Source organism: Grampus griseus (genome assembly GCF_964374135.1).
Source record: "Grampus griseus genome assembly, chromosome: 21".
NCBI classification, from domain to species: Eukaryota; Metazoa; Chordata; class Mammalia; order Artiodactyla; family Delphinidae; genus Grampus; species Grampus griseus.
The window spans coordinates 16,836,752-16,849,682 of NC_139015.1; the positions used below are offsets into that span (position 1 = coordinate 16,836,752).

Genomic DNA, 12,931 nt, shown 5'->3' on the forward strand with positions numbered 1-12,931 from the left:
TAAATATTCAAGTTCTACAAAAATCAGTGATAAGTTTTCAAGAAAGAGAATTTGAAATGTTGAGTGTTTTAATATATTGTGTTTTCACATAAACATGCAAAGATCATTAAGATTTTAAAAATTCACTTTTTGCAAGAGAGAAATTTTAAAAATGCAAAGCAAATGTGGTTTAATGAAAAAACTTTCCATTAATTTACTAGGCAAATTAACATCCTCAGGTCTCAATTTCCACAAGTATAAAATAATAAGGGTAATAAATATGCAACTTCCCTATCTTGCCTCAGACATTTATGGGTATAAAATGAAATAATATACTAAAATTCTCTTAGTAGTTTTAAAATGTTCAAATGTGCTATGTTACTATAAAAATATTTACTATGAGCAGGAACCAGAACTATCTCTGTAGTAAATCTCTATTTATAGGAAAAATCCAGGTAAGAAGATGGGATGTCACACAAACTTTCCCAATTTATACACTATATTGTAGTTTGATCAGTTGTTTTAGAAAAAGTTTTTTATTTTAAAGATATAAGAACAAAGCATATTTAATTACCTCTGTATGTGATAAAATTATCACTCTAAATTGTATATCAGTAAAGATTAAATTATTCCCGAATAATGAATTATGCCAAACATATGCTTCATCCCTCCCACCTACAATAGAAAAGTGTAAAGTTTTTGCCAGTTTCTCCTCCTGGACTAAAATGCATTAGTTTAGGCTAGAAAAATCCTTGATCTCAGCCAGATTTGTCTGACTCCATCTTGTTTTTATCCTACTTTCAGAGTTCTTTTCTTCTTTAGGAAGTACCACTGATACATTTAGCTTCCTCCATGCTAGGTCCTTGTTTTTTTTGTTTTCTTTAAATTCCCCTAGAGGTTCATACAGGCTTTTCTTTTTTACTCATGTATAGCACAGGAGGCATTAAAGAATATTTACAATTCTAAATCATACAGAACCATGTCTAAAGAAAATTCATAGTTTAAGGACAAAAATAGCATTCTGCAATTTTCCATGACCTTTATGTATCATGGTCTTTGCATGTCATAGTTGTTTTTGTTCAATGGTTTATTTTTTTATACATGTTGACTGGTAAGGAAAAATAAGAACTACAACAGAAGTCATACACAATACTTAACACTGTAAATCAGAGCTAAGAATAAAAGTAACTATATTTTTGTTTCCAAAAAATATGAATGCTCATAAGCATTTAAAGAATACAAGATAAATAACTTCAAATAAAACACTAAATTATAAAAATGTTTTCTATTACCTACATGAATGTGTTGGTTATGTTACATACACTAACAGAAAATGAAAACAAGAAAAGCAGCCAATTTTACCAACCAAGTAAAGAATTATAAATGAAAACCTTCAGAATTTAGTAAGTATGAATTCTTTCTCTTTTATCAGCCAAATAACACATACACACTAAACTAAATCTAAAAAATTAATTAGAACAATAAAACTAAGGATTTTTAGGACCAATGGAAGAACTAACAAAAAGTGGACACCAAAACTAAGCAGATTGTTACCTGGCGCTTCATTGCATGCATTTCTGTTAGACTGCTGTAGTATTCTCCTAGCATGTGCTGTAGGAAAGGGCAGACATAAGGATGAACATAAAATGTGTATGAATAGTAAAGACAGGGTCTGTAACATGAATAAATGAATGAAAAAAAGAAATAAGCAAATTTCTTTAAAATCGTTTGCCTGAACTGAAATGTTATCACAAGGTATGGTTTATGCTCTGTTTAAAAATAATCTCTCTTCAGGGAAAATATCAAAAGATCTGCTATAAACTTGTGTTGATGTGACTGATGATGACTATCATAATAAACTTCTACCATTCACTCTTAGAAGCATACACATCAAAGGGAACCCCCCACAACCCCCGAGGGAGAAGAGGACTGTATACAGTTCAATACTAGCAGCCGTATATGCTACAATCTAATGATCATATAACAAAAACTACTCTTACGTGCTATAAAGAATTTTAGGGTAATGCTTAAAACTATAACTGTCTTTTTAGAAAAGAGGAGTATTTATATTATTCAAATATTTTTTTAGTTCACCAAAATTTGATGGTTATATGTTTCTAAGTGACAGTAATAAGATCTGAAGTACTATGACCAACTATCAATTATTTAGGTAACTGACATCTAAGTTATTAAGCCTATCAATTTAGTGCCTTTCTCCAACCTCCACCCAACTGTTTATTGTTTGAAGACATCAGTATTTGATAAAGATAGTGAAAGGAGATGGAAACTACAAAACTTTGGTAAAATGCTAGGGTCGGAACAACAGAATTGATATGTTTGACAAAAGGATCTTGGACTTAACAGGAGACCAGGATTGAAACTTCGGTTCTACCATCTGCTAGCAATACAACCTTGAGGAGGTCATTTCAAAATATGAATAAATGTGATGTTTCTTTTCTGATTACAAAAGTAATAAATACTCATTATAAGTTTTATAAAATATAGAGGAGTTTAAAGATAATAAAACCACTATTAACATTTTGATGCATTCTCTTCCAGCTTTTTTATCCAGATTTTTGTTTAAAATAGTTGGAATCATAATGTTCAGTCAACACCTAAATCTCAATTTCTTCTTTTCACTTTTGTTTCCTTAGGATGGATGCCTACAAGTACTGGGTTAAGGGCATGACATTTTTCCCAAAAAACTGTACCAGTTTATACTACTGGTCCTTTATGAGCACTGGGAAAAAACAGGCACCCCCCTCTGATCATGTTTCCTCATCTGCAAAATGAAAACAAAATGAATTCAAAGGATTATGAGGCTCAAATGAGATGAGTAATTTGTTTAGTTTGCAAACAGTAAAGCATACTACAAATGGTAGCTACTATTATCATTTTCACCAAGGGTCTTACTGACAACTGAAAATTTAGAGTCTATATTTACTTCCTCCCTCTCCATATTTCTTTGAGACGTACTTATTCTTTATAAATCAGGGACGTGCCAGTATTTACTTAAACTAAAATGGTGGCAAATACTTATGACTCCATTCATTCAGTAAACACTCACTGAGTGCCTACCATGTGTCAGGTTCCATGCTAACATTTAAGATACAAATATGAAAAAATATTATCTACTGCCAAAGGAACCAAAAAGGTGATACAGACACTTAAACAAGTAAATACTACATAATGTGATACAGGCAACAAAAGAGGTTTACACAGGCTATGACAGAAAAACAAAAAGGAGAAAGGGTAACCTCTCCCAGCTTGGATTTGGATACAGTTCCAGAGTTGCAGAATTAAGATTTTACTTAAGAGCCAGCAGAGACAAAGGCCAACAAAGAGCAAAAAGGACTTGAGGCAGGAAGGACAACTGCTGAGGTAAGACAACTGCTGAGGTGGCTATGGGAAAACTTCAGTTTAGTGCCACTGAAAGAGTCAAGTTCAAGGCACAGGGTGTGAGAAATGAGTCTGGAGAGGCAGGAAGGAATCAAATCTCTGCTGGTCAGATATGTTACATTGAGGCATCTGGACTTTCTCCTGCAGGCACGGTGAAGGCCAAAGATTTTAAGCAGGGGAACGATGTGATTTTATATCCAACTCTTATTCAGATAATATTTTCAGAATTTCAAATTAGGAGTACCAAATTAATGTCAACTACACTTGTTCATTCAGAATTTTATCAAAATGCATCAAAAGATAGTATCACAATAACAATAAAATATATTTCCAGTCTACACTTCTTGACATCAAGAACTGTGTACTGTAAACTCTACTATAAAACCTTTCACATGATAGAAAAGTGTGATAGATGAATTTTAAGCTTGTTTTAATACAGCTTTTCAAATCTAAGGTGAAGAAGTCTTTAAATTAAAACAAACCAAAAAAAGAACATACCTGAAGATATTTCTGTAGACCTACTATATCTTATTACTTTTTCCAGCTGCTCATGATTCTTTCTGCTGAATACTTTTGCTTGAACAGGCTCTTCAGTCTGGGCTGAATGTCTGTTCCTACTTTTGCAAGGTTCACATGTGCTAGACATACTGGCACTTTCATACCCTTGAGTAAAAAAAGTGACAACTGTTATCAGTTGCAACTAACTCAAACTGAAAGGGAAATTGATTTCCATAGTGAAACAGTATAGGTCACTCAATTTAGAATGCTGTGAAGGCCTGGTATAACTAGAAATCAAACTAGTAAATAGTATGTTTCAGAAAAATCTTTGCGATAACCTTTGTAGGCACAGGATAACAGTAATAAATTCTGACACTTCATTGTCCTTCAATATTCATCTCAATGAATACATCCCAACTCAAACTACATGGCAGACCTTATATAGCCCAAATTCTCTACTAGACTCCAAGCTAACAATTTTTCAGTATTAGGAAATACAAGAAAGAATCACATCTAATCTATATATGTCCATGGTAGACAGAAGAATAAGGGGCATTAAATAATCAGATGTCTGCTTTTGTATACCTTTTGTTTAATATGACTTGGTATAAATGGTATAAAGCCTTCCCCACCCATAGGTTATACATATATTCTATTAACTCTTCCAAGTTTTGGAATTAATCTTTTTTCAGTTACTTTTCGGCATCTAGCACAAGGTAGGAATTCAACTTTATTTTGTTCCACATGGATAGTTGGTTACACCTACCCTTTTCCCACTGAATTAAAATGCAACCTTGGTCGATATATTAAATCTCCACATTTATTGGGTTTTATTTCTGGGCATTCCATCTGTTTAACTTATCTAATCCAATGCCACAGAAGTTCTACACTATGTTTAAACACCTGGTAAGACAAGTCCTATCTAGCTTCTTTTCTTAGCTATTTTTGGACACTGGTCCTTCCACAGAAGTTTTGAGATCTTTTTCCCCCAATTTCAAAAACAATCCATGAGGATTCAAAATAGAAACACATTAAAAGTATTTATTAATTTGAGGAGAATTTACTTATTTTTAAATATTTATTTATATATTTATTTGGCTATGCCAGGTCTTAGCTGCAGCACGGGGGATCGTTGTTGCAGCATGCAGAATCTTTAGTTGCAATTTTATAAATTCTAACTTAAGAACATAGTTATGCTTTTATATTTGCTTAATCTTGTTTCGTGTTCTTCAAAAAAATTTTTATAGATCTCGTACATTTCTTGTTAAATTTATTCCTAAGGATTTTTGGTCCCAGTAGCTTTGGATACTACTATGAAAAGAATACTCCCTGCCACTTCCATTTCTACTGGGTATTACTATGATAGAGAAAAATATTTACACACTTATTTCATAATCTTATTTCATAATTACTTTACTAACTTAGCTAACTTAGGCAGCTGTTTTCCAGTGTCTCTCGGGCTAGCTTAGAAAATATATAAAATTTGTTTCCCTCCTTTTCAAATATTTATTCCAATCATTTAATCTTGTCTTAATACTTTCCAACCAATGCTAAATAATGATGGTGGTAGAGAGGGAATCCCTGTTAATTCCTAATTTTGATAGAGATATCTCTGGAGTATTTTCATTTACAATAGTGCCTGTAAGTGGCATCAGCTAACAGCCTTTATTATATTTAAATAACTGCCTCCCTTTCTAGGTGCATTTTCATTAGGAATGACTTAAAATTTTATCTAACCTACCACTATGATTACATGACTTCTGTCCTGTAATGTGGCTGACAGAATCAATTATGTTGACAGACTTCCTGATAATAAATCACGATTACATTTCTGTAATAAACCCTGCTGACAACAGTCTAATACTCTTTTCATATACTGGCAGGTTCAATTTGCTAGTATTTTACTTTTGAATTTACATTAATAGCTGAGATTAAACTACTGCTTTCTTTACTGAACTGTTACCTCTCCTTTTCACCTTCCCTTATATAAAGGTCTCTATCTGATTCATATGTTGTCTCCATAGTTTTCTTCAGATAGGATACACCAGTATGTTTTTTCAGCTTGACAGGTGAAGAGTCTCTTGTCAGAGAGTAGGATTCTTGAGTTGTAGTCCCTTTTTGTCCACGAATGGATGTCATTTCACTTCTACTTTTTTAGGTTTTAAGTAAGACTGTCTGATGTCAGTTTGTTTTTTTTCTTTATATGTAACTTGTTCTTCCAACCTGGAAGCTTAGAGGATTTTTACTTTTTCCTCGGAATCCAGGAACTGTATCAGTCTATACACAGGGGAGAAGGGGTGTGTACTTTGTCTCCGTGCCTCCTGGCTGGGCAACAGTCAGCTATTTTGATCTGCGGTCTTGAGTCTTTCTTCATTAAAGATTCCCCTTTATTATTTGTTGAATTACTGCCTCTCCACTTTTTTTTTTTCTCCTTCAGAACTCCTTGTATATCAGATCTCCAAGATTTGTCCTTAAGCCTCTAATCATTTCCCTCTTTATTTTATCTCTTAGTACTTTTTGCTCTGTGTAATGACATAGTTCTTCCCTTTAATTTTCTAGGCCAGTAATTTGGAACTTAATAGCATTTGTCCTATTTTTCAAATAATCTAAACATTAAATGTGAAAATCATTTTTTCTAGTTCTCAAGAATTTACGTTATAATTCAATCTGCTTTTTAAAAATAATTCATTCTGCTTAAGTATTCTTATCATTTTGCTCAAGTGAGTATTTCCTTCAGTAATTCTGTTTTTACTAGATTTTACCTGTTCTAGTGGTCTGCTTCCATGACTTCTCTCTGGCTGCTGGTCCCTTTTATGTGCACTGTTATGTTTACTGGGTTAGCCCCGACTCTTATCTACCCTTCAGGCTGGACCTGACTGCTGGGCAGCTTTAATGGCAGCACGCTGGCAGTGCTTGGGAGCCTCATGCCCATGGTGAAGCAGTGGTCTGGCTGGCAAGCTGTCAGCCTCCCATCAAGACGATGAAGAAGGAAGCCTCTCGACCCCTCAGGCTCCTCAGCTGCAAAGGTAAATGCTTTACCGTGTTCAGAGTAGGTAGGATGCCGCCTCTTTTTTCAGTGACACCCTTTCCCGTTAGTACTTTGAAGTGGCAAAAGACTGCTCCTCTTGGAAGGGAGGGAAGCGCCCTCCCCGTGGAAGGAGGGGTTGCATGGATCTCCTCCAACCAAGTTTTCTCTAAGAACCACAGGGCTCTGATTTTTGCTCACTCTCTGAAAGAGCCAGCAGAACCTAAAGCCTTGCTGCTTATCTCTCTAGATCACAACGGCTGCTCTGTTAATAACAAATTAGTTCCCAATATATTGTCAAATTATTCTCTGTGATATCCTATCTGGATTCAACTTCCCTTTCTTTCTCTAAGGCCATCATTCAAGTTAGGACTTCATCATCTCATGTATAGGTTCCTGATTTCTTTGTTGGTCTCTCAGACTCTCAAGCCACTCTCATTCAATCTGCATGAAACTTACCGGAAAAAGAGCCCTGTTGGTTACTTTGGACTACTACATAAAAAGCAATAAAAGGTATGATTGCCAAGAGTAATATGTAAGATGATATAAATGGTAGTACTATTGCTTATTTAATTAACAGCAAACATAGCTCTGAAGAAAATAAAGAATGTTATTCTAACAAGAACATTTATATAAATGAAATTAAGCTTCTAACTGCTGTTACTGAATCATGTGAAAAGTGCTGAATGGATTCTAATCAAAATTAAAATATGTATTATGCAGCATACACAAAATTCTCTTTAGGGAGCCCCAGTAGTGAGGGGAAAAAAAAAAAACTCAGTCATCTTCCAAAAGAGCTAAGACTGTGAAGAGAAGCATGCTATAATTTTTAAGATGCTATAAAAAGAGAGAAAAAAAAACCCCCATGGTTTTACATGAGTCCCAATTTAAAAATATCAAGGGCTAGATTTCCAAAGTTAAGGTACTACTGTTGATTTGTTTCTCTTTGGGACACTTTAATAGTAATCCTCCAGGGAAAGTAGAAGATTTAATGAAAGTCAGTAATACTTCAGAGTAACACTGGCCAGGCCAGCTGATATAACAACAGCAACAACGACATATGATGGTCATTATTATAAGGGGGTTATCTCCTGTCTTTCTCAGCACAAGTGGCTGACAGAGCTGGAAGAAACAGTATTTCTAGTTGTGTCTCCAATACAGGGAAACAGCTCAGCCACAGCACCCTGGAGACCTTCCATGTACCTACACAGGCCACACTGGGAAGGACTGAACCGTCGCTGAATCTAAGTCTTGGCGGAAGGCCTTATGATTTTCCTCTCTTTCCCCTGAAAGGCTGTCATGAGAGAACTTCTCATCTCCTCCTGGGCTCTGATGAAAACATGAGACCAGTTCGCCTCACCCCCTGAGGGTACATCTCCATTCTCGACTGTGGCTTAGCTACAGCACAGCATTGGCTCCTAGGCTACAGGGTGCCCCACCACTCATGATGCAACTATCATCTGGCCCCTTCTGTTTCAGCGTCACCCTTGTGGTGAGTGGAATAAGGGACACAGGGAGCTGGCACCTTTGGCTACCCTTCCTTTCTCTGACTTCATTAAATAATAAACTCTGAATCTAAAATGGGCCACATCTGTCAGGGCTTATCTTGCCTAATGCGAGACATCCATTTTATCTCAATATTCATTAGTGAGCAAGAAGAGTGGGGGAAGAAAGAAACAAAAAGGTTCAGGACTGGGTGGAACCCAGAAGTCAGTATACTAATAGTCTCATCCAATTTCCCAAGACAAGAATGAGGACCATCTAGACTATATGCTTCTACTCCTCTCTAATACCATCAAAAGAGGAAATGGGTCTGGTAGAGTGTAGCCAAATTATGGGTCTGTAAACCAAGTCATATGTCTGATAACTCAAGTACCCAGCAAGGCAAGAAGTCATGCTCAACTCATAAAGTCTGAATTTGAACTGAAGCTTAAAAGATAATTAGCACATAATTTGTAAAATCTTACTCTGCATGCAATAATATGTATCTTTATATATAAAGACCTTCTAAAGATTACCATCATTCGTACATTACCATCATGTGAAACAAAGTTAAATGAAGATTTAGCATGCTACTTCTGGAAGACTGTCAACATGTGCAAAAAACATAGAAACAGCTCAAATCTGGAACAGTATAACTGGCTGTACTATATCTTTTAAGACAGCAACTTAAGTCCCACTGTGCTGGCCTATTTGTCATATCCTATTTCCTTCCCCAGTTCTCTCATCTTCTCTTCTTGCTTCACCCTGACTCTATATTACTTTTCCTATTGTTACTACAATTTGGAATGCTTTCCAATCTTCCCCCCATCGACCTCCATTCCTACTTCCTTTAAGACAGAGTAAACATTCTTTCTTCTAAGAAATCATGGCTATTCCTATCCCACAAAGAGAACAAACGCAACATAAATTAGTGGTCTAGCTCAGCACTTCTCAGACTTTAATGTGCATATATTCGTATTAAAACATCGGGAATCTTGCTAATATGCAAACTGAAAAACAATGCGTACTGATTCAGTTGGTATAAGGTGGGGCCCAAGAGTCTGCATTTCTAATAAGCTCCCAGATGATGCGGATGCTGCCTGTCCATGGTTCACATTCTGCATAGCAAGGACTTAGCTCATTTGATTTTGCTACATATTATTTTGACTCTGCATATATTAGTTCGGTTCTGCTATCAGGTCTTTTACCTTTGTGTGTGCACCTTAAAGTGGAGCTCCCACTAACAGATGGTCTTAAAGCCCTCTTGAACAAATGTGAATGTGCATTCTTGGCAAGTATTTTTATACTGAAGCATGAGAAAAGAGAGCAAATAGATCAGAATGTCAATCTTTGCCTTGAAGTAAAAGAAAAGCTGAATTGTATATCTGGAACCATAATTCTTCAGAATAAAGGGGTTTCAAAAATACAAATACACCAGGATTTCTAGGCTCAGGCAGACATGGCCATATGCTGGCTGAGTGCCCTCTAAGACCCTGCTACTCAAACTGTAGTCCACAGACTACACTGTCAATGCTGGTCAACAACGCATGGGAGAACTCGTTAGAAATGCAGGCTATCAGGTCCCTCCTCAGACTGACGGAATCAGACTCTGACTTTAAGCAAGATTCCCAAGGAGATTTGTATGAAACATTATCAAGTTCAAGACGCACTGCCCTAGCACACTCAAAATAACCAGCTGAATGAGAGAACGCTGGGATAACAAAGGTTAGTTTCTTTCCATTTACTCATATGACAAAAAGCATTTTGTTGGAGCAACTACGTTAATAAGAAGTTCAGAGTTACCCCGAGGGCCTCTCTCAAAATGGTCACTATCTCCTTAAATCCTCTCTAGTGGCACCAAGAGTGACCATGGAGAAGGCATCGTAGTTGTATTTTCATTCATTTGAATGGTTTCAGATCACTAATCTACTAAGTAATCAGCTCCTCCCAAACCTAAATAACTGAAAAATTATTTCAAGGATGATAATGTGTATGCTGAGAAAAATGTTACCCCTGTTCACGATTGCTTGTTTAACCATGAAATCAGATTCTTTACATGGGAGTAGGAGTAGCAGCCCAGGACCTTAGGAAACATGAGGTATTGAAATGAAAAAAACCGTACATGTATTCTTTTTCACATCCATAGTTTTCATCAGATTTTTCAAGGGTTCCATTATCCAAAGATGGCTGAGATGAATGCTGCCAAAGCTTACAAGTGGATTTTAACTGCAGAGTGTCCCAGGGCCTTTACTACACTTATAATGTACTGTGAGCTTCCAAGAGAGGAAGTTAGTAGGTGCAGTGAGTTTTCACAATTTTCTGATTATAAGCCTAGAATATTTTGCTCTTAAGCACCAAGTACTATCTCCTTGAACGCAGAACGACCTTTCAAGGCCAGAGCCAAAAAGTATCCCTTGCAAACTGGAAGGAGCATCCTTTAACTATAATATTCCAGATTTTAGCTAGTAAATCAATTTTTAACCAGTGTTAGACTTCACTAAGTTCTTCAAAAATCATAAAAAAATCTATTTTTTAAAGAAGTGGCATGCAGTGAACACTATAAAGAGAACTTTGATATTATACTCAATGACAAGATTCAATAAAATATGGATTAATGTTTTCTCCTATTAACTAAGGTTCAGTTCCTGAAGGACTAAGAGCAAACTTGTTCTAAAAGTGACTTCACCTACATGATATCCAAAGACTGCAGTGTAGTCACAGGCCTGCATTTCTTTAAATGAATCCATCGCGGATCTAGCCAGAAGTCACCAACGAGGTCTTGCACGTAATATTAAACAAGAGAACAGTAAAAGTTCCGAGCTCATAGGAACCACATACGTAGTAAGAAGTTTTAAGAAGCACAAAAAAGAATAAATGCCATGTTTTAAAATAGCTACACCATTAAACCCTATTTGATAAATTTTATTTAAAAAGTTCTCAAAGGTAACTAAAAATGACTTTGCTCAGGTGGGTCTACAACAGTGCCTCCTCAACAGCCACACCGAAATGATACACGCCAACATGTGAGAGTAAGCGTACCAACATTTATGCTGATCAAGTCAACAAATTTCAGTACTTACCAATATTTTTAACTCTGCTTTTCAGCTGAGTAGAATGCCTCTTCTTACTCTTTGATTTGGGAGTTTTATCTTTAGATGCCAGGCTGGCCTGTGCAGATGCTTTTCTTGACTTGAATGTTTTAGTTACTGTTGTTGGATCTACTGGGTCAGGCATACTGCTAAAGCTTTCTAACGACTCTTCATCAAATTGGCGTCTTCTCCTACTGGTATCTAATTGATTTTTGCGATTACTATTTGTTGTTTTCTTTACAGACACTGCACATCCAGTCTTGAGAAATGGTTTTTCTACTTCACCTTCTTGGTCATATAACCATGGTGTCCTACTGTTCTCCACCTCCTCTTCGGGCTGTTTTTGATTCCTTACCAATGAAAATAAGTTTTTATATATTACAATGATATATTTCTATATCTACTGAAAACTCCAGATATACTTATAGTCTACTAGTAGATTCAGGTAAATAAAAATTGTCAACAGGCTATAAAAATATTCCCACAAAATACACATTAAAAATGAAAATGTTACACAGGCTAAGGTACTAAATTACTTTAAACTTTAATCTTAGACCTTTCTCACTAAACCATTTTCACTAGTGAGACTTCCAAACCAAAGGTCCAGCATTCATGATGGAAAGAGTGGGAAGGTAAGATCAAGGGAGGATGGGACATACAAGGAAAAAACAAAAAACTTAAAGAAACAACTGAAAGAGAACCACAGTAAAAAGTTTGGAAACGTACATGGATCTGTGTCACCTAAAGCAGTTCAAATATAACCAGAATCTGGTGAAAACAATTGGCCATGTAACTAGTAATTTATTTCTCTGCACATTAAGTCTTATTTAGCTCTGTTAGCTTAGTGTCATTTTCCAAATTTAATCTGCTAAACTTTGGCATCCCTTAATATGTTAATAGGTATTCACTGGTTATCTAAATCTGGGAAAAAATAGGCAAAACAAAGTTAAACAGGTCTGCGGTACTTCTCAGAACTTTCAATATGCCAATGTGTTTTATAAATGTCTTCGAAGGGAACATAGTGAACATGCTGTCTGAAACTTTTTATTACAGAACCTGACATGGACAAAAGAGTTCCTAAGAATATAATTTGGGAGACATTGATCTATAGGGATTAATTCAAGACAAAGATTAACAAACCTACAGTTTACATGCCAAATTCAGCTTGCTGCCTGTTTTTTTGTATGGCCTGAGAGCTATGAATGATCTTTATATTCTTAAATCGTTGAACAAAAATTAAAAGGAGAAATATAGTTTATGAGACATGAAAATTACATAAAATTCAAATTTCACTGTCCATAAATCAAGTGTTCTTGGAACACAGCAACTTATCTGTTTACATATTGTTTATAAATGCTTCTGTGCAAAAATGGCAGAGATAAATGGTTATGACAGACACTATGGCCTGCAATATTTACTACGTAGTCCTTTATAGGAAAAGTTTTCTGACCCGAGCTAA

General features: G+C 35.7%; 1 protein-coding gene across 21 annotated transcripts in view; it reads right to left on the reverse strand.

Moving 5' to 3' along the window:
• The window catches only part of PCM1 (pericentriolar material 1), a 113,870-nt gene that overhangs the window by 51,543 nt on the left and 49,396 nt on the right, over positions 1-12,931 (reverse strand). For 9 of the 21 annotated variants that reach the window (XM_082680271.1, XM_082680276.1, XM_082680257.1 and 6 more), the window contains 3 exons: positions 11,464-11,822; positions 3,877-4,041; positions 1,534-1,590 (listed from right to left, as the gene is read on the reverse strand). In XM_082680271.1, coding sequence (XP_082536397.1) covers positions 1,534-1,590; positions 3,877-4,041; positions 11,464-11,822 — 581 coding nt within the window. The remainder of the gene's footprint in view (positions 1-1,533; positions 1,591-3,876; positions 4,042-11,463; positions 11,823-12,931) is intronic. The other 12 variants (XM_082680263.1, XM_082680265.1, XM_082680259.1 and 9 more) reach the window with 2 other exon arrangements.